This window comes from Ostrinia furnacalis, unplaced genomic scaffold (genome assembly GCF_004193835.3).
Source record: "Ostrinia furnacalis isolate ACB-3 unplaced genomic scaffold, ASM419383v2 OfSCF7574, whole genome shotgun sequence".
Lineage (NCBI taxonomy): Eukaryota > Metazoa > Arthropoda > Insecta > Lepidoptera > Crambidae > Ostrinia > Ostrinia furnacalis.
Window position 1 is genome coordinate 305,269 of NW_021137813.1, and position 25,553 is coordinate 330,821.

General features: G+C 34.2%; 2 protein-coding genes across 2 annotated transcripts; both read left to right on the top strand.

Annotated features, from left to right (window-relative positions):
• The first annotated feature begins 9,358 nt into the window (after positions 1-9,358).
• LOC114365212 (zinc finger protein 287-like) lies at positions 9,359-12,455 on the top strand. The gene is made up of 6 exons (XM_028321747.1): positions 9,359-9,558; positions 9,737-9,883; positions 10,162-10,251; positions 10,542-10,598; positions 11,199-11,324; positions 11,881-12,455. The coding sequence occupies exons 1-6, from the start codon at positions 9,439-9,441 to the stop codon at positions 12,148-12,150; spliced, it is 810 nt and encodes a 269-aa protein (XP_028177548.1). The 5' UTR covers positions 9,359-9,438; the 3' UTR covers positions 12,151-12,455.
• Positions 12,456-20,697: 8,242 nt separating this feature from the next.
• LOC114365213 (zinc finger protein 845-like) lies at positions 20,698-23,698 on the top strand. The gene is made up of 6 exons (XM_028321748.1): positions 20,698-20,899; positions 21,075-21,221; positions 21,497-21,586; positions 21,874-21,930; positions 22,724-22,849; positions 23,189-23,698. The coding sequence occupies exons 1-6, from the start codon at positions 20,780-20,782 to the stop codon at positions 23,456-23,458; spliced, it is 810 nt and encodes a 269-aa protein (XP_028177549.1). The 5' UTR covers positions 20,698-20,779; the 3' UTR covers positions 23,459-23,698.
• Positions 23,699-25,553: the final 1,855 nt, after the last annotated feature.

Below are 25,553 nucleotides of genomic sequence, written 5' to 3' on the forward strand. Positions count from 1 at the left end.
ATTTTTTGCTTGCGTCAATGGCAATTCAGAAACATGGGAGAAATATTCGAAAAGATAATTACTCTATGTTTTACTGACAGAAAGAATAAGGGTCTCTGCACACCCCTTTTTTCAGGCGCCGTCGACACGCGTTATATGCTTTCGAGACAAAAAATACGATGTTTATTTTATTGCATAATTTTAGATCAGTACTAGTTAGTGCATGTGACGCCTGAAAAAAGCGTGATGTAAGTGTACATGGAAATCAATATAAATGACGTTATTTTAAAATATACATAGAAAAAAAGGATATCAACCACTTAGAAGAGACGAAGACGACCATACCATACTATACCTTATTTGAAACACCGTAAAAAAGTCAAAAGTCAAAAGTCAAAATTTTCTTTATTTGTTTAGACTAATAAATAGTTCTTACAAATCGTCATTTTGCTCTTAAGGAGCCTCTACATGTCTCATAATCTTTTTACCCTACCAGCGCTTCGAGACCAACATTTGGCAAGTGCTGAGAAGAAGCGCCGCAACAAACTCAGTCACCACTGTCTGCCGGTTAATATAAATAAATAGAAATAGCAGTAGTAGGTACATTCGATTCAGGAGCAGTTCACTGAATTTACCATGCAATCTTGTATAGTGTATCTTATAAGAATGGGTATACAAAATTGCGTGGTTTATTAAACAAGGTAGTGACGTGCTAATATCTAGACTTACAGATAACACACTTAAATACTAGTAGAAATGACTCGCATACATAAATTGGAATAACTTGGATTGACCAGTCCCCGAAAGCAGCGCCTGTTCACAGACATGACGAGTGAACCAGCCATCGCTTCACTCGACCATATTAGAGGGAATGTAACGAAATTAATTGTGAATAAGATGATTTCATTTCATACTTAATTTATTAATTTGTAAAAATAGGGTACAATGTTGTATATTAATTGAAACCCTATTAATTATTACGTATTTTTGACGGTCCTAAGCCCGTAAAGTAGAAAGGAAAATCTGAAATCAACTGAAGAGTATTTTAAAATAGTTATTATGACTGGATAAAAAGGCTGGTACCCAGAGCCATAAAATTAAGAACTAGGCCACGCCCACTAGGTTTATTCCACTTGCATCTGTAGAACGTGCAAGACAAAATTGGTTTATTCCAATTTGTACTGAAAAACCAAATTTACTAAAATCTTAGTGTACTTTCTTTATGGGAGTCTCTTGTTTATCTTAAATAATAGGTATTGTTCCCTACTTTTATCTCTGTGAATATGGCAAGAATGCAAAGTAACACGGTGTATAACAAATCGACGATCTGTTCATCATCATCATCTCAGCCATAGGACGTCCACTGCTGAACATAGGCCTCCCCCAATGCCCGGTTGGTAGCGGCCTGCATCCAGCGCTTTCCTGCTACCTTTATGATGTCGTCGGTCCACCTTGTGGAAGTTAACCGGAAAAGATCTGTTAATCATAACAAATTAAAAAGCTGTTCCTTAGATTTTTAACTGCTTCACTATGCAGTTTAGCGTCGCTTTGACCTCTACGGTTCAAATTTTAGGCACGTGAAATCTCACGCCCGTATTCACAAACGATGCTTGCTTAAGTGACGTGAAAACGAACGCACAGCGTTGAATAGAGCTCTGTGATTGGTTCGTGTTGTACGTCCACGCGCACTGTGAGACTTCATAGTAATGTTTGTGAATAAGGGCGTCACTATACTCTAAACTATTGCCTGCTAAAACAAAGTGCTTTAACCTGACAGTAGAAAAGTGGGTTATGTCAATTTAGTAAATTGTTTGTGTCGTAATTGGATTGTTCCAGATAAGGAGGCGCCATGAATGTTACAAACAAGTAGACATGAAACGTGTCTTAGTATGGCACTATGCCAAAGAATCTTTTTTTTTTTTGGGATTATTTACTTCAGTTGATGGTGAGGTCATAAAGATAAGAGAAAGTAAAAAAAATACTTTAAAAGTAAATGCCAAGTGTAATTTTAACAATATTAGATGTTTCAAATCAAAAATTTCTAATGCAAGGTGATTAATAAGTAATCAAAACCGTCATTGGATCACAAAAAGGGCAATAGAAACCACATTGATTAGATTTTATGCAAAAACAAGTGACTGTTTAATTGCATGCTATTTTCTTTAAGATTCTTCATGAGTATTTCGCGTCTTATTTAGTTACTATGTTAAAAAATGTGGAAAAAATCGCCCATGACGGCTTGGACAATCTCAATCAGTCGCGCGGTGGCGCTTACGGAGGAAGGACGCGTGCCAGTTTTTTGGCCGTGACAGTTCTCGATATGTCAATATTTTTGACAATGATGACTTTGATGAGTCACAGTATAATAATACCAGTGTTACTGGAGGAAGCTAAAATTTTTGATAATTAAGAATTCTAAATTTTGTCTACCTATTGAAATTTAAATCGTTGGCATCCTTTTAAACTAAGACTCTACTCATGATACATTCCTCAAATATGAGACAAAACCAATGAGTTAAAATTACATTTTAATAGTACCTACATACAATCGTCTTCACTCTTTAGAAGAGCACACTGACACAAATAAATAATAAAAAATTAGTTAAATATGATGTTTTACCTCATTTTACCCATGTTGATAGATGGCGTTTCACGGTTTCCCCCGAATGAATATTTACGAACGTCATACCGTAGTTTGTCCAGTGCTGTAGATTTTAACCAATGACGATAGATGGCGCTTTTAGACACGTCTTATTTATTTATTGAAATTTATTTGCCACATATCGTCATAATGTTAATCTGGGTTATAAACAATAATACTGTAAAGTTTCAACAAAATCCGTTCAGTAGTTTTTGCGTGAAAGAGTAACAAACATCCAGACATCATGACATCCAGACATCCAAACTTTCGCCTTTATAATATTAGTAGGATATTTCACAATCCAAACTAATATTTACTATTTAGCATTTACTTACAGTAAATATTAGTTTGGATCGTGAAATATTTAAAATAAAAAAAAGAATAAAACAAAATAGGGTTTCAAATTACCTATCTATAATCTAATATTATAAAGAGGTAAAGTTTGTGTGTTTGTATATTTGTTAAATTGTAAGGGGTAATCTCGGGATCTACTGAACTGATTTTAAAAAATCTTTCACCAATAGAAAGCCACATTATATCTGAGTGTAATAAGTTATATAAAAACCAAAAAATTCCACGCGGGCGAAGCGGCGGGCGGAAAGCTAGTTTATTTATAATTATGTAAGAGCATAATTATTAAAGTCGAAGTCAAACATTCTTTATTTGTGTGGACCTATATTAACGAGAGATTACAAGAGATTACAAGGCGTCAAATATTTCAAGAAAAAAATTAAAAACTATTATAAAGCTAAATTTTGCTCTCATGGAGCCTTTACCTACTCTGACAAATTAAGACTTAGAGAAGAAACTAATAATAAAACTATTTAACTGTCCTGCAATGAAAAGCTTGATCGGGTACAACACCTCAAGTTATTTCAGAACTTGATTTCATTAAAAGACTCCGAATATCAAATCGCTTAGGTATCTAAAGTCAAACGATTCTGAAATGTCAAGTGGACTAATGAATAACCCATTAAGATAGTAGCGCCCTCCTGTCAATGACATACCTGGAACGATAGAGTTTTGAACAACTAATAAAAATGCTTTGTCCTAAATGACTGACGGATATCGTAGAGACCTGAAAGTTGGAAGGTGTGTTCTTTTTATGACGTAGGCATCTCATAAGAAAAGATTTTCCGAAATGGGGTCATGAAATGAAGGGGGTGAAAAAAGGGGGCAAAGTTTGTATGGGACAAAGTGATTCCTTGGTTCAATCTACTTGAAATTTAGTTTAACAATACCTTAATATAATTCATGAAAGACGTGTGGAACGGGTAGAAAGTAATTTTGGCAGTCATTTTCTTCGAAGTTGATATCAATACTACTTAGTGCCTTTGATTTAATTACTTTTTATTTTTACAAGTGTTTGAAAACTCCATTTCAGATTGTGTTCAATGTCAAGTGAAATCTCAAATTGAAATGTCTCAATCTCAATGAGGAGACTCTGTATTTATTCCTAGAATTCCCCAAACACCGTCAAATTACCCTTTCGAATTCAAGACAGTGCAGTTTCCCATCAGTCTGCTTCGTAATGACTATAAACAAAGCTCAAAGTCAAACTCTAGGGACCTCTGCTTAAACTCCCATGAGTGCACAGAGGTACGCAGGTAACCGCGTGTGATGCTTATAGCAATTTTCGATAGGTACAGAACCCCGTACATACGTCATACATATTATAGAAAGAAAACACCCAGACCAATACAAACAAATATGTTTCTGCAATTTTAGTATGATATTTTTATTTATTAATAAACAAAGAGACTGAACAAAATTGATGCGTACCTATACTGATTAATGTTATTAACCACATGCAAAGCTTCGTGAATTGCAACAACTATAATTAAATTTATTATCCAAGCTCTAAATAATCGCTACTAAGAGTAACTTATCATAAAAAAAAATTCCAATCGCTCAAGCTCCCAAGGGCCTACCGATAGGTCGGGTGACATAATCTTGAAATTCTTTAAGCCGGCGCAGAACTTCCAGAAGGTCGGGCGACGCCACGGCCACTTTGAACAGTGTTTACTTCTGCAGTTATATTTTATATTTATTCGATTCTAGAATATATTCCCAAAAAGTCTGAAAGGTGTTTTAATTTGTATCACTTGGATATGATTTCTATTAGAAAGTGTTGTGAGTGTGACGCTTGAAGGGAAGGAAGTCAACCTAACCTAACCAACTGCGTATTTCTATACTGTGTAGCTGGAAATTGTGGCGGGAGCTCTTTGACGCGCTGTTTTCGGCGAAGAATTGCGCGCGCAGATTTTGACAGCGCGAAATACCTACTTTAGAAGAAATACCAAGCCTTAAGTGACGTGAAAACGAACGCACAGCGTTGAATAGAGCTCTGTGATTGGTTCGTGTTGTACGTCCACGCGCACTATGAGACTTCATAGTAATGTTTATGTATACGGGCGTCACTATACTTATTGTCTAACTACATTGCCTGCTAAAACAAAGTGCTTTAACCTGACAGTAGAAAAGTGGGTTATGTCAATTTAGTAAATTGTCTGTGTCGTAATTGGATTGTTCCAGATAAGGAGGCGCCATGAATGTTACAAACAAGTAGACATGAAACCTGTCTTAGTATGGCACTATGCCAAAGGATCTTATTTTTGGGATTATTTACTTCAGATGATGGTGAGGTCATAGAGACAAGAGAAAGTAAAAAAAATACTTTAAATGCCAAGTGTAATTTTAACAATGTTAGATGTTTTAAATCAAAAATTTCAAATAGGCAAGGTGATTAATTAAGTAATAAAAACCGTCATTGGATCACAAAAAGAGCAATAGAAACCACATTGATTAGATTTTATGCAAAAACTATTTTCTTTGTGCTTTTTCTTGCGATTTAATGATTGTTTTGTCCGAACCACTTTGACATTGTCTTACATCTTGGTATTTTAAAATGAAATAACGATGAGTAACTAAATTAATGATCAGCTGTTGACAATCTGCCTACACTAATGGGTTACTTAGTCATGAATTTCGAAGAAACGTGCCTAAGCACGCTATCAAGATAATAAAAGCCAAGTTTGGCCTTACTTTTTAAGAATTATGTTCAAATTAACTGTGGTGCTGGGTGTTTATGGTAATTACCGCTTAATACTAGCTTTTCATTTCGAAGGCAATATTATAATTAACAATATTTTCCGTTTGATGCTGTCTTCGTAATTTTACGGCTAAAAATTTGTAGTTTGTAAACCAGTGATTTGACTTCAGTTGTAAAAACCCACCCGACTTATTATGTTTCAATTAGTTAACTAGATTTGGTGTCGTGAAAAAACGATTAGCCTTAATAATTTTAATTCTATAGTAAAAGTTTACTTTAAAAGACGTACTTTTGCTAAACATAAAAAAATGATGATACCGTCAAAAATTTTACAATTTATTGATTTATTAATGTTAAAATATTAATTACTAGCTGACCCGGCGAACTTCGTACCGCCTTAGCGTAGAGATTTTCTTAATATTTTTTTCCGTAAGAACCATCCTTGGACTTCCACAAACATTTAAAAAAAAGAATTATCGAAATCGGTTCAGCCGTTCACACGTGATGCCGTGACAACGCGAAACGGGTTTCATTTTTATATATATAGATTACACGTATGACTTACCTTAAAGTTATAAAATTTTAAGGAACGTAAAACGGGAAGAGTTCATAACGGTCGCTTTATTAATTTTCTTCACTAACATTTTGGCGCGAACGCAGTCAAAAAACAAGCACAGAAAAAAAACACTGAAAAAAGTTCCACCTCCGAAGTTTGCTACACCCACTGAAAAAAGAACGAGCGTCGTGCTACGCGAGCCCCTCGCTCGCTACTACCGGGCTACGGTCTACGGTGCTATCCGGGCGCTACTGCGTCGTAGCATCGTAGCAAGCTCGTAGCGAACCACAGTTTATGGTTTCATAGAAAAGTCCTGTCATCATTAAATTAAAGCTGGTGGTATTTTTAGCGGCTTTAGGTTTTGAATTAAAAATGAATGTTTATTCAAATGCAAAATAAATGCTCTTTGTGACTTTGTGTCAAAATTCTTTAGAAATAATTAAATAAACTTTTTTACTACTTTTGTTAGCTAAAAGCTTACGTTTAACCGAATTAAATAATTTTTGTAAGTTATTAGTAAAATTATACACATTCCAGAAAAAGCTCGGCTTATTAATAGCTTTTAAATTAAACCGTTGCCTGTTTTCAATTAAAAAGATAAAAGAAGCATGATTATGTGGCCGGATATTTGGAAGTTACGAGACAATTAATTAATTTCGAGTGCATTTGATGATTGACGTCACAGAATATTTTTAATAATGACGTCATGTAATTAAATTGTGTGATAAAATGAGTGCAGTCGTCGAGAGCACCTGAGCTACGATATCGATCAATGATTAAGTAATTTTCTTATAAATTGGTAATCTACATAATTAATCAAATTGCTAGTTTCACATATAAATATTAATGTATGCAGAACCCGTGCAAATGTATAATATTATTCGCGAACAGCATACGGAAATGTTTTCTGTTACTATTTTTAAAAAACCTTCGAAGAAAGTAAATTAAAAGTGCGCGATTGTATTAGTAATCCTTGAAATATTATAAAATGCTATAGGATTTCGTTATTTCCTATTTCCGCGATTAAATGTATAATATGTAATTGACTTGTTTACTTTGAAAGCTTATTTTTAATATTGTGGTAACAAGTCTTATCAATCGATTGGCCCGGTTTGTATACACGAGTTTGCCATGGCAACAGCGTGGAAACATTCTTTGATTGTGATTTAACTATAGGAAAATACCGTGGCATTGCGCGGCTTATTTTTATTTCTTTGTTGGGTCATAGTAAAAAATATTGGGAGAACTCTCATGAGGAACAGTTGTTGACCTTACGAATGGTTATTGGATTTCCATAAGACATAACATTTCAAAATAAAAACAGAACATACACTCAACATCAAATAAATTTTTTAATTTAGGATTTTCTTCTGACACAATTTATTATGGTGCCCCAACAATATTAGTGTTATTTGAAAGCCCAATAAATAAACTTAAAGAAAAACACATTTAATTTTTTTATAAACAATTAACAGGTAACATACTTAAATATGACTTGATAAAAGGCCTCACTTGGGGCTCACTTCTGGGACCAATTAGACCAATTTTTGTGGTTAAAAAACCAAAATTATAATGATCTCACGTGTCCTCTTTAACAGATGGATAGCGATTAATCCCAATTTAATAGTTTTATAGCCATAAAAGTTTACTCAAGCGTAAACTACACCAGTTGTTTCTAGTGCGCATACATCCGCTATTACAGTGTCGTCTGTGACTGTCACTTGACACTGCGATACCATCTGTTTCTTTAAGAAGAGACTGGATCATTCTAAGGACACATTTTTTTGGGGTAAAACCTTTCCTTTAATGAAATGAAGTTTAGAACTAGGCTTTCAAATGTTACCAATATTGGTGGGAAGTGGGGATGTATACGTTTGAAAGTGCTTGTCGCGGGAAGTGCGATTTATTTGATGTCGAGTGTATTTCGCTTTGCTAAATGTAGGTTCATGAAGAACTTATTGTCGATAGCATATTGGATATGGCTACTATTAATCTGATTTTGATCATTTTTAATAAAAGCAAGGTTTGAGTGACTGACTTTGAGGTTAACTGTAGGTAGGACTACTAAAAATAAGTTCAGTTCTATCATACTTCGGAGAACTTTAATTGCCTTTTTATACAAGGAACAAAGCTGGTGCTGTGAAAGAAGCTTCCATACAGCTGTTAATTTCGAAGCATACTTTTTTAATAAGTCAAGTCATCAAAGTCATGGTTCCCACCGCACGTTAAGTCGGTATACTTGCCGCTAAAAGTTGCTAACACTAAGCGGCTGCTATTATTATGCAAAAACATATAATATGCGAATACTTGGCTACACACATTGCGATAGCGCTTAATCTTTGGGTTATCGTGATGTGTGCGGCCCAGAGGTAACACTTCTGATGTGCTGGCCGGAATTAACGATCTTTCTAAATACGAGGAAACGGATTCATTATTCCGCTCGCAGTGGCAGTGGAAAACAGGCTTTACTGATCTTACCGTACTAAGGCTTACCTTGCCAGTCATGTTACAATTTTATTTATTGTTGTTTATAACACTTTGAAATCCTCACTAAACTGAAATAAAATGATGCTAATTTAAAATGTTCAGACTAGAAGAATATTATTATTTTTAAAGCAATTTTACTATTTTTTAACTGTTTTGACTGATGATGACAACAAACTGGCATTTGGTCGCGAAATGAAAGAAAGCTATGAAAGAAAGTCATCATTATTACAAAAAAGTTTTTAATTTATTTTTATCCGTCTATGATAGTTCTTCAAAAACCTACGCGAACACTGCGGGCACGCGGGAGGCGTGAAAAAGCTTGGGTTCGGAGCACAGTTATGTGGTTTGGAGAACGGCCGCAAGCTCGCACGCATAAGCTCACAGACAGCGAGCCGCAAGCGTGCGGGGATGCGGACGACGAAATGCAGCATGGTTTGTGAGCTTGTCCTGAAAAACTCGCGCTGTTTTTATGGTTATGATCCCTTACCGAAGTGATAAGTGTGCTTCGTCCTTTATTGTTTTTTTAACTAAAAGTTAAATGGCTAAATTGAAATCTTCATAGCCGTAAACTGTGTAAAAGAGAACAATCTGTCAAAGTTCTCAAAGTTGTCATTTTAGTTGACATTGACAGTTGGCATGATGTTTGCTGTTGTTTGCAAAAAATGCTATTTGCCTGTTTTCTGTTATTATTTTAAGTTTTCAAATCAAGTGTGGCTTATAGACATGGAGTCATTTATATTGTTCTTCCAAAAATGCAGGCTTTGTCTAGATGAACCTGGCGCATACAACATATTTGCTAAAGATGAACTTCCGCAAGACATTTATTTGTGTACTGGAGTCAAAGTGAGTAAGAATCACGTTTTTTATAGATTATGAGCATGTTCCGATAGCACTGCGAGCACTGGTCAGTGCTCCATACCCACAAGTGTGAGCACTGAGCAGTGCAGCAGTGATTTCAGTGATAAATCGGAATTCACTTTAGGTCACTCATAGGTTAGAATTATACCTGACATTGTTTCAGGTCCATCCAACAGACAACCTTCCTCAAAAAATATGTGAAAAATGTTCCAAAGTGATATCCAGTGCCAAACAACTCAGAGAAACTGCGACCCAAACAAACGAACATCTAAGGACACTCTTCCATGATGATTCTGACGATGGTGATAAAGTAAGAACCACTTGAACTATCGTGTGTATCAGGCCTTTATTGTCAATTTAGCAGTAGCCTTTTCAGACAGTTCTGTTACTTTTTAAGTGAAATAAAGTAAGTCATTTATTTATCTTTAAACTTGACTATACATACTTTCATGTGTGAGCATTACTAAAGACTAGTGTTACAAGTTTATAATTATTATGTATTCCAATATTACCTCACTTAGGTACCATTTTATTGTTGCTACATTATTATTTTCTGACTTCAATATTTCATTGTTTTCTCTCTTTCAGATTGATAAAAGCAATGAAAATATTATAACTGCTTCAAATAACAGTCTGTCAAGCACTACGCAAGATCAAACTTCAGCTAAGAATGATGATGTAAGTTGTAAAATTAAAACAATGATTTGTATTTCTTTAGGTTCTCTGGAGTGGCTGTATCTTTTTCTTGTTTGTATTAAAAAATAATTTAATCTTTTCTAACAAAGTGACTGTTAAACTTCCATGTAATGAGTTTGTATGGTAAGACCATAGACTTATTATAGCACATTGACAGTGTGATCAATATTCTGGCTCTACACAATATGTGAGGAATAATTTAGTATGGGTCAATAACAAGTTATGAAGTCCTGTTGTTCTGTTATATTAGTAACCCACTCCTTGGTTTTCAGAATACTTCAAACAAGCATGCAATAACTGTAAGAAAAGATTTATTTGAAAGAACTGTGGTAAGAGATACTTAATGTAAACTTATTTAGTTTCACTTTAATCTGTTTAAATAAATAATAATAAATCTTTGGACAGCTAGCCCCAAAGTAAGCAACTTATATGCTTGTGTTATGGGTGCTGTTTAAATTTTCATAATACCTACTTAGTTACTGATTTTTGTTGAATGTTAATTATTTGAATCAGTAACTGTAGTAGGAATTTTATAGGCCACCATAAACTTCCACTGATCATCTGTGCAGCACTTTTTGCTGCCAGTATGCTATTCTTAGTAAGTTACTGACTGCTATATCTTCTTACCTGTTCTCTAATCTGTATTTTTAGATATATTTACATTGTCTAGACTGTTCGTTTGTTTTGTCGATGGTTGAATACCTGCTTCTATGGATGGTTACAAAGGAAAACAAATATCAACATAAGTTTTAATATGTCTAATAATTACTGAGCCAGAATTGTCAGTGGATTAAGGTTTTAAAACTAACCATTTTGAATTTTTTTATCTATTAATGATTACTCTACGGGTATTGCAATTTCAGAAAAAATATAGACTGGTATGTTTATTTTGAGCACCTTATTTTTATTATGCGTTCTATTTTTTACAGATATCATCGAGCATACCTCAATTTAATTCAGAGCACAACGAATCAAGAGAAAAAAGAAAATCTACATCCAAAAGAGCTAAACTTGACAGCACTACTAGTAGCAGTGTCATAGCATTTGATTGTACTGTAAGTATTTTAAGAGTACCTATCAACTACATAATCCTACTAATCTAACTTCACGCAAAAACTACTGAACGGATTTTAATGAAACTTTACAGTATTATTGTTCATAGCCCAGAATAACTTATAGGCTATAATTATGATGATCTGCGACAAACTAAATTTCACGCGGGTGAAGCCGCGGGCAAAAGCTAGTAATTATAATTTAAAATTCCATATAGCCTAACTTTCTATGAAACAGCAAACCGTACAGCGATTTTATCGAATCAAAATTGATAACGAATATTAAATTACTAGCTTTCCGCCCGCGGCTTCGCCCGCGTGGAATTTTGTCTGTCACAGAAAAACTTTATCGCGCGCGTCCCTGTTTCAAAAACCGGGATAAAAACTATCCTATGTTCTTTCCCGGGACTCAAACTATCTCTATGCCAAATTTCATCAAAATCGGTTGCGAGGTTTAAGCGGGAAAGCGTAACAGACAGACAGACAGAGTTACTTTCGCATTTATAATATTAGTTGGGATTGTATCAATTATAGCATTAACATTGCAATTCTGTTTCAGGAATGCTCAAAATCGTTTGAATCATGGAAAAAGTATTACCTACACAAACGTATGCACAATAAAACTATTGTGTGTCCGCTCGAAGCCTGTGGGAAAAAGTTCGCGATCAAAGGGGACCTGGAGAAACATTTCCGCACCCACACTGGTGAAAAGCCTTTCAAATGCAACACTTGTTCCAGAAGCTTCTCTCAGAAATGCAGCCTTAGGAGTCATATCCTCAATGTTCACGGAAGTGATGATGATGATGATGATGACGATGATGATGATTGACAGATAAGTGATTTATGGAACTTCAGATCTGAATCAGGAGCGATCCTAGATAAAAGCCGAATAGTATTTTTATCCGACTGCGCCAGAAGAAGTTTTTCGATTATATATATTTCTTTGGCACGGCCTACAGCCTAAACGGCTTGACCGATTTTAGCGTGAGAGGTGTCATTTAATTCGTCTTGTGAAAGTGACACTGGCTATATTAAATTAGAAAAAATCTAAATGGTGATTTTAGGCGCATTAATCTTTGAAAAGATATTTTTTTTTCTCAAAACATATCGAGTGACATATCATAACATATCAAAATAAAGGGCTTTTTAAGTAGCTTACAAAAATGTACGTTATTTAACTAAAGATTAAAATGAAATTATTATTGAATAAATGCGTAAAAATGAACTAAAAAGATAATAAAAACAAGACAACTCAGCCTTAGGTTCACAAATGCAGTCGGAGGCATCAAATACATATCACCAACAAAATAATTAGTCATTGATGCCTCCGACGTCATTTGTGAACACTAGGGCTGAGTTGTCTTGTTTTTAATTATCTTTTTGGTTCATTTTTTTATAATTTTAGACGCATTTTACCAACGTGTTCCGTCAATTGAATCAAAAACTATTAATGTGACCATTAAGTTGTGAATATAAGTAAAACTTGCAATGGTAGATCAGATACAGAAGCTTAGTGAGAAATTGATATTATTTCTTTAAACCGCATCAAAATCCGTTACGTAGTTTTAAAGATCTAAGCATACAGGGACATACAGCGTAAAGCGTATACTTATAAGTTGTAAAAACAGAACGGGGGCGTGGATTCTCTTACTCTGGTTCAGTTTCTAGTATCTGTCAGAATGTATTTAGGCTGTTTATGTGATAACTGCGTCATGGACATAGTTTAAGGACAAAATATAGTTTGTACTAAAAAACCTCATGGCTGTCTAATGTGTGAAATTACTCAATGTATATTTTTATTATGTAAACGGAGTATAGGTAATTGAAGTAGGTAACTAAAAAAAAAGTTAATATTAGTTTGGTTTTAGCTTTTGAAAACTATCATAGCTGCATGCTAACATAATATGCCAAAAAACTACAATACGACATTGTTCTGCATGTCGTCATTACGAAATTAAATGTACAGTCATGAACAATTTTAAGCGTAGTTCCTAAATATTTTTTTACAGTCATATTATTTTAGGCTTTTTTTTATCTGATCATAATCACCGTCCAGTATTTAAAGTACTTAATCATCTTCTGGGTTTTGAATGAGGTTTGACTCCGATACCAGCGACAACACGCAGTAGAGACGAGAGAGCATAAAATCCAGTGGCAGATTTACCAATGGGCTAGTATTTAAATATAATGCAATATTTTCCACTCCTAAAAAGTTACGCGTTTCACTCTCGTGCATTGCTGGTGACGGATTCAAACCTTTAGGCCCAGAACAGACGGTGAAACGCAACTGCAACGAAACTGCAACTGCTAGTTACTTTTGAGTTGCATCTAAGTTTCTGCCATAGCGTCCGTTGAGAGACCACACATGACGCGACCAGTTTGAAACTTTCAGTTTCATTCATCAGAAAGTTGCAGTTGCGTTTCACCGTCTGTTCTGGGCCTTAGGCTTTATCATTAAACAGGAATTTAACTGGATTAGCTCTTAAGACTAGGCAATAAGGTTCAAAAGGGCATGTGATAATTTCCCATTATGATTATAGTCTGTCTAGTCAGCAAAAGCTTAAACCTTACTATGTACACTTGAATCTGTTGTGGTATAGCATTGGGAAAGAGTTATATTTTTAACGTCGAATTTTAAAATAGCTTGGCCAACTCTATTCAATGGTGTCCAACGTCTCATTTTAAGTTTTTAAATTATCAAGCATTATGACTATTTTGTTTTACACTAAGTAACTTCTTTATTTTTAACTTTACAGAGTGAAGTAAACGTACATCAGTACTACCTACTGTTAGATTTTTAAAGTTAAAAAACATTTTATACTTTTTAATGTGTACCAGTTTACTTAAAATTTTATGCTGACATCTGAAAAATCTAAACTTATACGAAAAAGGTATAATATGTTGTATTTTAACATATTTTAAAAATATGTTTTATCAAAATACTGTCTTATCACTTTTGGACATTTGAAAATTGCATGAATTGTTCATTTTGAATATTGAAATCAAGGTACTGATAAAAATACCACCTTTAGCATAAGTTCAGTCTGATTTTACGATACTATGTATCTACAATTCTACATACTATTAAATAAAACATTTTTGTAAATAAATAAGATTTTTATTTTGGTAAATAGCAGATATAAGTATTTACAAGTTCCTTTACAATAAGTAAATTAGATATAATTATATTACATAAATACAGGTAAGAGGAGAGGACAGTCACAATATTATTATTTATTTTTATATCTTTATCACATAACATAATATCTTAATTAAAATGTTCCTCTTCAATCTAGGTTTGTTGTTGAAATCCCATCCTATGCAAACGAAATAGCACAAATCGCATACGATTACATTAGATTCGTATGCGAAATGAATTCGTTTCAAAAAAATGGTCTCCGGGTGGTTTAATCTATCGTTATTATTGCATCTCTCTCCCTCATTTTTCTGGCATACTGTACTGCCAAAAGTGAGACAAACTGAGAATTAAAAATACATAAACATGCAAAATTTCAGCTCAATGGGAAAACGGGAAGTAAGTAAATTTTAAGTTGCAAGATTTTACAACTCCAGATGTCAAAGAAAATAAAAGCTTGTAGATAGCTTTACAAAGAAAAGAAAGATTTATGAAGAAAATAAAAAGTACTGTCTACGATACATTTGTTAGGCCGTGTTGCACCGTCTTACTTTAACATTGACATCAAAATTTTGGATGTCAAAAATCTGTCTAACATAAAACACCGGTTAGTGTCAGTTAGGGTCAAAGTTAGGTGGTGCATCTCAGCCTTAGTGTATTTTAATTAAATTTAATACAAGTAAGGATGACGAAAATAATCGATAAAGAAAGAAAGAAAGAAAATATTTTATTTGGCCCAACATATTAAATTATAGTAAGTTACAGTAAACAGTTTACAGTACTTGCACATTTGTGGACCAAAATGGCATCCGCTCAGCATTGTGTCCTGCTCTGAGGTAGACCCAGAACAGGACGCTGTTATTCTGCGGAGGCCACTTTTTTAAAAGAGCGTCACATTGGACGCCATAAACATTGGCATTTTTATTTTAAAATTATATAAACTTATACAAAGCTTCAACGATTACATAAATTTGAAGGTATGTGTGCTTGCTGTGTGTGTTAGGTGTGTGTGTGTGTTAGGTGTATGTGTTAGGTGTGTGTGTTGGGTGTATGTGGCTTGTGTGTGTGTCAACAGAAAGTGCTAGATGTGTCAAAAAGTTATGTTTGTGTAATAAAGGGAAGAGATGCAGAACAACTACTCAGGCAATAGACATTTGTTCGTCTAAGGGCAGATTTTTCAATCGTTGGATAACTTTTAACTAAAGAATAAGTTTGACACATTGACAGATTTAGTATGAGAAATATGTCAAAATGACAAGATTATTCTTCAGTTAAAATTTATCTGACGATTGAAAAATCAGCCCTAATAGAAATTTCTTTAAATTACGTTTGAAAGTAGCATTTGATTTGGAGTTTCGAATTGGCGGCGGTAAGTTATTCCAACATTTCGTGGCAGATTAGTGATCTCACTCGAATATTTCTTATAGTAGGTATACAAGATGTCGAACAAATGGTTACTTACTGAAAAAGTGCTTCATAAGACCTAGCAAACGGCATCAATATAATATGTTTAAGAACGAACTGAATCTATTCAAAAAACCTATATTTCCAGCTTTCATACATTTAATACAGTTACAAACAAACACGAAATCAATGGTTTCTGAAAATTCTGAGTGCCTTAATGCCGTCCCCTTTATCTGTTTATTTAGTATTTATTCATTAGTATCTCTTGATGATATTGTAGCAAGTTAAACCTAAAATCATGTTTTCCGTAAATAATTTAAATAAGAATGCAATTTACGAGTTTGTTGTTTGATAATTATATATTAGTTACTGAATTAAAAATTTAAATTTAAAAAATTAACACTTCTAATATGGTAGGTATGGCTGACGGCATACATTTAGTATGAAATTCGGAAACATTGAATTTTCGCATAGATCCAATTTATTCTTTGACCTATTTATTGTTATTGTTTTAAAGAGCTCATGAAGCACTTACAGGAACAGTAAACAGTTTCTCGATATCTTGTATAGTTAAAAATCAAGTAAAATCACTTATCGTTTCCACGCTGTACCTATACTTTTAAAAATAAACTCATTTTATACGTTCATTTGTATAAGTATCTACAATACAAATACCTAACCAACGTAGTTGACGTTTTATAAAACTATTTGTCTAAGTGTCATCGAGCGACCGCTGGTGGATTTGCCATTTACCTGACCTACCCCTTTATTACTAAACGTTTAATATCAGATGAATAGTTACGCACCAATTTCTTTCATTCAGTCGTCAGTAATTGAGAATGTTACTAGGTATGCAAAATCACTTGAAACCTATGTTACAGTTAAGCTTTTACATATACAAATACATTAGTTTTTATTTCATTCAAAAATACCCAATAGTTATGGTTTTATAGGCATTCAAAGTTCGCTTAAATATTGAGTCCCGCCGACGGTCACGTGACCCCGCGTGACGTACATTCACAGTGTCCGCTCACTAGAAAACGGATATAAACATACTTAAATACATTTTTTTTTATAAATACAAACTTATTATACATATTAACTAACACCCAGACCCCTCACAGAAATTAAAATTGAACCAAACCCAAACTTGATGCGATTGTGTCGTTTTATTGCGAATTACCTTCCAGCTCCATCATTAGACCCTGATTACTATATAGAATTAAAATACTCATCAATACAAAACGAACGAGCACAAATTCGATGCATTTAAGTCGTTTTATTATAGAGTTCCTNATGATTTGATGATTGTTTTGTCTGAACCCCCATCTTTGACATTGTCTTGCATCTTGGCGTTTTCAAATAAAATAGAGATGAGTAAATTAATGTTCAGCTGTTGACAGCCTGCCTACATTAATGAGTTAGTCATGGATTTCGAAGAAACGTGCCTAAGCGCTATCAAGGTAATAAATGCCAAGTTTGGCCTTACCTTTTAAGAATTATGTTCAAATTAACCGAGGTGCTGGGTGTTTATGGTAATAATTACCGCTTAATACTAGCTTTTCATTTCAATTCAATGCAATTTAAAAATTTACAATATTTTCAGTTTGATGCTGTCTTGGTAATTTTACGGCTAAAAAATTTGTAGTTTGTAAACCAGTGCTTTGACTATTAAATTAAGTTGTGAAAAAGCGATTAGCCATAATAATTCATTTCTCGTAAAAGTTTACCTTAAAATACAAACTTTTGCTTAAAAAATCATAAAAAATGATGATACTATCAATAATTTTACAATTTATTAAATTAATTTTAGAATATTAATGACACACATGACTTACCTTAAAGTTTTAAAATTTAGAGGAACGTAAAACGGGAAGAGCTCATAACGGCCGCTTCATTAATTTTCTTCACTAACATTTTGGCGCGAATGCAGTCAAAAACCAAGCACAGAAAAAAAAACACTGAAAAAAGTTCCACCTCCGAAGTTTGCTACACCCACTGAAAAAAGAACGAGCGTCGTGCTACGCGAGCCCCTCGCTCGCTACTACCGGGCTACGGTCTACGCTATCCGGGCGCTACTGCGTCGTAGCATCGTAGCAAGCTCGTAGCGAACCACAGTTTATGGTTTTATAGAAAAGTCCTGTCATCATTAAATTAAAGCTGGTGGTATTTTTAGCGGCTTTAGGTTTTGAATTAAAAATGAATGTTTATTCAAATGCAAAATAAATGCTCTTTGTGACTTTGTGTCAAAATTCTTTAGAAATAAATAAACTTTTTTAATACTTTCGTTAGCTAAAAGCCGAATTCGACGTTCAACCGAATTAAAGAATTTTCGTAAGCTATTAGTAAAATTATACACATTTCAGAAAAAGCTCGGCTTATTAATAGCTTTTAAATTAAACCGTTGCCTGTTTTCAATTAAAAAGATAAAAGAAGCATGATTATGTGGCCGGATATTTGGAAGTTACGAGACAATTAATTAATTTCGAGTGCATTTGATGATTGACGTCACAGAATATTTTTAATAATGACGTCATGTAATTAAATTGTGTGATAAAATGAGTGCAGTCGTCGAGAGCACCTGAGCTACGATATCGATCAATGATTAAGTAATTTTCTTATAAATTGGTAATCTACATAATTAATCAAATTGCTAGTTTCACATATAAATATTAATGTATGCAGAACCCGTGCAAATGTACAATATTATTCGCGAACAGCATACGGAAATGTTTTCTGTTACTATTTTTAAAAAACCTTCGAAGAAAGTAAATTAAAAGTGCGCGATTGTATTAGTAATCCTTGAAATATTATAAAATGCTATAGGATTCCGTTATTTCCTATTTCCGCGATTAAATTGTATCATTTGTAATTGACTTGTTTACTTTGAAAGCTTATTTTAATATTGTGGTAACAAGTCTTATCAATCGATTGGCCCGGTTTGTATACACGGGTTCGCCATGGCAACAGCGTGGAAACATTCTTTGATTGTGATTTAACTATAGGAAAATACCGTGGCATTGCGCGGCTAATTTTTATTTCTTTATTGAGTCGTAGTAAAAAATCTTGGGAGAACTCTCAGGAGGAACAGTTAATCTTTCGATTGGTTAATAGATTTCCATAAGACCATAATATTTCAAAATAAAAACAGAACATATTTCGGCTATTTCGCTTTGCTAAATGTAGATTCACGAAGAACTTATTGTCGACAGCATATTGGATATGGCTACTATTAATCTGATTTTGATCATCTATCTATCTATATAAATAAAAATGAATTGTTGTTCGTTAGTCTGATTAAAACTCGAGAACGGCTGGGCCGATTGAGGTGATTTTGGTTTTAAAATGTTTGTCGTAGTCCAGGGTAGGTCTGAACGGTGAGCAAATATGCGCGCGATATTGTTTTTCTGTGACAAACAAAATTCCACCCGGGCGAAGCAGCGGGCGGAAAGCTAGTTTTTAATAAAAGCAAGGTTTGAGTGACTGACTTTGAGGTTAACTGTAGGTAGGACTACTAAAAATAAGTTCAGTTCTATCATACTTCGGAGAACTTTAATTGCCTTTCTATACAAGGAACAAAGCTGGTGCTATGAAAGAAGCTTCCATACAGCTGTTAATTTCGAAGCATACTTTTTTTAATAAGTCAAGTCATCAAAGTCATGGTTCCCACCGCACGTTAAGTCGGTATACTCGCCGCCAAAAGTTGCTAACACTAAGCGGCTGCTATTATTATGCAAAAACACCGAAGTATGGCAGTTATCACACTGTGCCGCGCTCCTCCGCCGCGGTACGCGGTACGACAGATTTAATCATTGTATGCAAGAACCTCAGTTTGTATAGAAAACTCGCGCGGCACAACACACTGACAACGCGTCTGCGCGCGGGATTTTTTATAATATGAAATCACGGCGCAGTGTGATAAACGCTTATATGCGAATACTTGGCTACACACATTGCGATAGCGTGAATCTTTGGGTTACCGTGATGTGTGCGGCCCAGAGGTAACACTTCTGATGTGCTGGCCGGAATTAACGATCTTTCTAAATACGAGGAAACGGATTCATTATTCCGCTCGCAGTGGCAGTGGAAAACAGGCTTTACTGATCTTACCGTAATAAGGCTTACCTTGCCAGTCATGTTACAATTTTATTTATTGTTGTTTTAACACTTTGAAATCCTCACTAAACTGAAATAAAATGATGCTAGTTTAAAATGTTCAGACTAGAAGAATATTATTATTTTTAAAGCAATTTTACTATTTTTTAACTGTTTTGACTGATGATGACAACAAACTGGCATTTGGTCGCGAAATGAAAGAAAGCTATGAAAGAAAGTCATCGTTATTACAAAAAAGTTTTTAATTTATTTTTATCCGTCTATGATAGTTCTTCAAAAACCTACGCGGGCATTACGGGCACGCGGGAGAGGCGTGAAAAAGCTTGGGTTTGGAGCACAGTTATGTGGTTTGGAGAGCGGCCGCAAGCTCGCGCGCACAAGCTCACAGACAGCGAGCCGCAAGCGCGCTGGGATGCGGACGGTGAAATGCAGCATGGTTTGTGAGCTTGTCCCGAAGCGATGTGATTACGTTACGACTCCGATAAGTGTGTATTATTTGCATTAGGGAGTTTCATACAAAAAATACTGAAAAACTCGCGCTGTTTTTATGATTATGATCCCTTTCCGAAGTGATAAGTGTGCTTCGTACTTTATTGTATTTTTTAACTAAAAGTTAAATGGCTGAATTGAAATCTTCATAGCCGTAAACTGTGTAAAAGAGAACAATCTGTCAAAGTTCTCAAAGTTGTCATTTTAGTTGACATTGACAGTTGGCATGATTTTTGCTGTTGTTTGCAAAAAATGCTATTTGCCTGTTTTCTGTTATTATTTTAAGTTTTCAAATCAAGTGTGGCTTGTAGACATGGAGTCATTTATATTGTTCTTCCAAAAATGCAGGCTTTGTCTAGATGAACCTGGCGCATACAACATATTTGCTAAAGATGAACTTCCGCAAGACATTTATTTGTGTACTGGAGTCAAAGTGAGTAAGAATCACGTTTTTTATAGATTATGAGCATGTTCCGATAGCACTGCGAGCACTGGTCAGTGCTCCATACCCACAAGTGTGAGCACTGAGCAGTGCAGCAGTGATTTCAGTGATAAATCGGAATTCACTTCACTCATAGGTTAGATTTATACCTGACATTGTTTTCCAGGTCCATCCAACAGACAACCTTCCTCAAAAAATATGTGAAAAATGTTCCAAAGTGATATCCAGTGCCAAACAACTCAGAGAAATTGCGACCCAAACAAACGAACATCTAAGGACACTCTTCCATGATGATTCTGACGATGGTGATAAAGTAAGAAGAACCACTTGAACTATCGTGTGTATCAGGCCTTTATTGTCAATTTAGCAGTAGCCTTTTCAGACAGTTCTGTTACTTTTTAAGTGAAATAAAGTAAGTCATTTATTTAAACTTGACTATACATACTTTCATGTGTGAGCATTACTAAAGACTAGTGTTACAAGTTTATAATTATTATGTATTCCAATATTACCTCACTTAGGTACCATTTTATTGTAGCTACATTATTATTTTCTGACTTCAATATTTCATTATTTTCTCTCTTTCAGATTGATAAAAGCAATGAAAATATTATAACTGCTTCAAATAACAGTCTTTCAAGCACTACGCAAGATCAAACTTCAGCTAAGAATAATGATGTAAGTTGTAAAATTAAAATGATTTGTATTTCTTTAGGTTCTCTGGAGTGGCTGCATCTTTTTCTTGTTTGTATTAAAAATTAATTTAATCTTTTCTAACAAAGTGACTGTTAAACTTCCATGTAATGAGTTTGTATGGTAAGACCATAGACTTATTATAGCACATTGACAGTGTGATCAATATTCTGGCTCTACACAATACGTGAGGAATAATTTAGTATGGATCAATAACAAGTTATGGAGTCCTGTTGTTCTGTTATATTAGTAACCCACTCCTTGGTTTTCAGAATACTTCAAACAAGCATGCAATAACTGTAAGAAAAGATTTATTTGAAAGAACTGTGGTAAGAGTTATTTAGTTTCACTTTGATCTGGTTAATAATAATAAATCTTTGAACAATTACACACAGCGCCAGCTAGCCCCAAAGTAATCAACTTTAATATGCTTGTGTTATGGGTGCTGTTTAAATTTTCATAATACTTAGTTACTGATTTTTGTTGAAAGTTAATTATTAGAATCAGTAACTCTAAGTACCAGGAATTTTATAGGCCATCTTCAACTTCCACTGATCATCTGTCCAGTGGTGGATTTATACTTTTTGCTGCCAGTATCAGTGGCGGCGTAGCATGCATGGGTTGGCACCCGGGGCGATCACCCTCCATCCCCCCGTCATAAGTCCTAAGGCACCCCCTGGTACCCCCCATTTTGGGGTAACTAATCTGCACGACTTGTGTCACCCCCTGATGCTTGGCACCCTGGGCGGACCGCCCCTCCTTACGCCACTACTGGCCCGTATGCTTTTCTTTGTAAGTTACTGACTGCTATATCTTCTTACCTGTTCTCTAATCTGTATTTTTAGATATATTTACATTATCTAGACTGTTTGTTTGTTTTGTTGATGGTTGAATACCTGCTTCTATGGATGGTTACAAAGGAAAACAAATAACAACATAAGTTTTAATATGTCTAATAATTACTGAGCCAGAATTGTCAGTGGATTAAGGTTTTAAAACTTACCATTTTGAATTTTGTATCTATTAATGATTACTCTACAGGTATTGCAATATCAGAAAAAATATAGACAGGTATGTTTATTTTGAGCACCTTATTTTTATTATGCGTTCTATTTTTTACAGATATCATCCAGCATACCTCAATTTAATTCAGAGCACAATGAATCAAGAGAAAAAAGAAAATCTACATCCAAAAGAGCTAAACTTGACAGCACTACTAGTAGCAGTGTCATAGCATTTGACTGTACTGTAAGTATTTTAAGAGTACCTATCAACTACATAATCCTATTCCTAATAAATGTATAACAATATAAATGTGAAAGTTATGTTTGTTACTCTTTCACGAAAAAACTACTGAACGGATTTTGATGAAACTATGATATATAGGCTATAATTATGACGATCTGCGACAAACTAAATTTCACGCGGGTGAAGCCGCGGGCAAAAGCTAGTAATTATAATTTAAAATTCCATATAGCTTAACTTTCTATGAAACGGCAAACTGTACAGCGATTTTATCGAATCAAAATTGATAGCGAATTTATTATTATTATTAATTATAGCATTAACATTGCCATTCTGTTTCAGGAATGCTCAAAATCATTTGAATCATGGAAAAAGTATTACCTACACAAACGCATGCACAACAAGACTATTGTGTGTCCGCTCGAAGCCTGTGGGAAAAGGTTCGCGATCAAAGGGGACCTGGAGAAACATTTCCGCACCCACACTGGTGAAAAACCTTTCAAATGCAACACTTGTTCCAGAAGCTTCTCTCAGAAATGCAGCCTTAGGAGTCATATCCTCAATGTTCACGGAAGTGATGATGATGATGATGATGACGATGATGATGATTGACAGATAAGTGAATTATGGAACTTCAGATCTGAATCAGGAGCGATCCTAGATAAAAGCCGAATAGTATTTTTATCCGACTGCGCCAGAAGAAGTTTTTCGATTATATGTATATTTCTTTGGCACGGCCTACAGCCTAAACGGCTTGACCGATTTTAGCGTGAGAGGTGTCATTTAATTCGTCTTGTGAAAGTGACACTGGCTATATTAAATTAGAAAAAATCTAAATGGTGATTTTAGGCGCATTAAGAGCGTTTACGTCTAGCGTGGCATGTCAAGTTNCTTTGAAAAGATATTTTTTTTTCTCAAAACATATCGAGTGGCATATCATAACATATCAAAATAAAGGGCTTTTTAAGTAGCTTACAAAAATGTACGTTATTTAACTAAAGATTAAAATGAAATTATTATTATATAAATAAATGCGTAAAAATGAACTAAAAAGAATAAAAACAAGACAACTCAGCCTTAGGTTCACAAATGCAGTCGGAGGCATCAAATACATATCACCAACAAAATAATTAGTCATTGATGCCTCCGACGTCATTTGTGAACACTAAGGCTGAGTTGTCTTGTTTTTAATATTATCTTTTTGGTTCATTTTTTTATAATTTTAGACGCATTTTACCAACGTGTTCCGTCAATTGAATCAAAAACTATTAATGTGACCATTAAGTTGTGAATATAAGTAAAACTTGCAATGGTAGATCAGATAGTACAGAAGCTGAGTGAGAAATTGATATTATTTCTTTAAACCGCATCAAAATCCGTTACGTAGTTTTAAAGATCTAAGCATACAGGGACATACAGCGTAAAGCGTATACTTATAAGTTGTAAAAACAGAACGGGGGCGTGGATTCTCTTACTCTGGTTCAGTTTCTAGTATCTGTCAGAATGTATTTAGGCTGTTTATGTGATAACTGCGTCATGGACATAGTTTAAGGACAAAATAGTTTGTACTAAAAAACCTCATGGCTGTCTAATGTGTGAAATTACTCAATGTATATTTTTATTATGTAAACGGAGTATAGGTAATTGAAGTAGGTAACTAAAAAAAAAGTTAATTTTAGTTTGGTTTTAGCTTTTGAAAACTATCATAGCTGCATGCTAACATAATATGCCAAAAAACTACAATACGACATTGTTCTGCATGTCGTCATTACGAAATTAAATGTACAGTCATGAACAATTTTAAGCGTAGTTCCTAAATATTTTTTTACAGTCTTATAATATTTTAGGCTTTTTTATCTGATCATAATCATCGTCCAGTATTTCAAGTACTTAATTATCTTCTGGGTTTTGAATGAGGTTTGACTCCGATACCAGCGACAACACGCAGTAGAGACGAGAGAGCATAAAATCCAAAGGCAGATTTACCAATGGGCTATTTAAATTTAATACAATATTTTCCACTCCTAAAAAGTTACGCGTTTCACTGTCGTGCATTGCTGGTGACGGATTCAAACCTTTAGGCTTTATCATTAAACAGCAATTAAACTAGATTAGCTCTTAAGACTAGACAATAAGGTTCAAAAGGGCATGTGATAATTTCCCATTATGATTATAGTCCGTCTAGTCAGCAAAAGCTAAACCTTACTATAAGGTACACTTGAATCTGTTGTGGGAAAGAGAGTTATATGTTTAACGTCTCATTTTAAGTTTTTAAATTGTCAAGCATTTTGAATATTTTGTTTTACACTAAGTAACTTCTTTATTTTTAACTTTACAGAGTGAAGTAAACGTACATCAGTACTACCTACTGTTAGATTTTTAAAGTTAAAAAACATTTTATACTTTTTAATGTGTACCAGTTTACTTAAATTTTTATGCTGATATCTGAAAAATCTAAACTTATACGAAATATACGTATAATATGTTGTATTTTAACATATTTTAAAAATATTTTTTATCAAAATATTGGCATATCACTTTTGGACATTTGAAAATTGCATGAATTGTTCATTTTGAATATTGAAATCAAGGTACTGATAAAAATACCACCTTTAGCATAAGTTCAGTCTGATTTTACGATACTATGTATCTACCATACGCTTAAATAAAACATTTTTGTAAATAAATAAGATTTTTATTTTGGTAA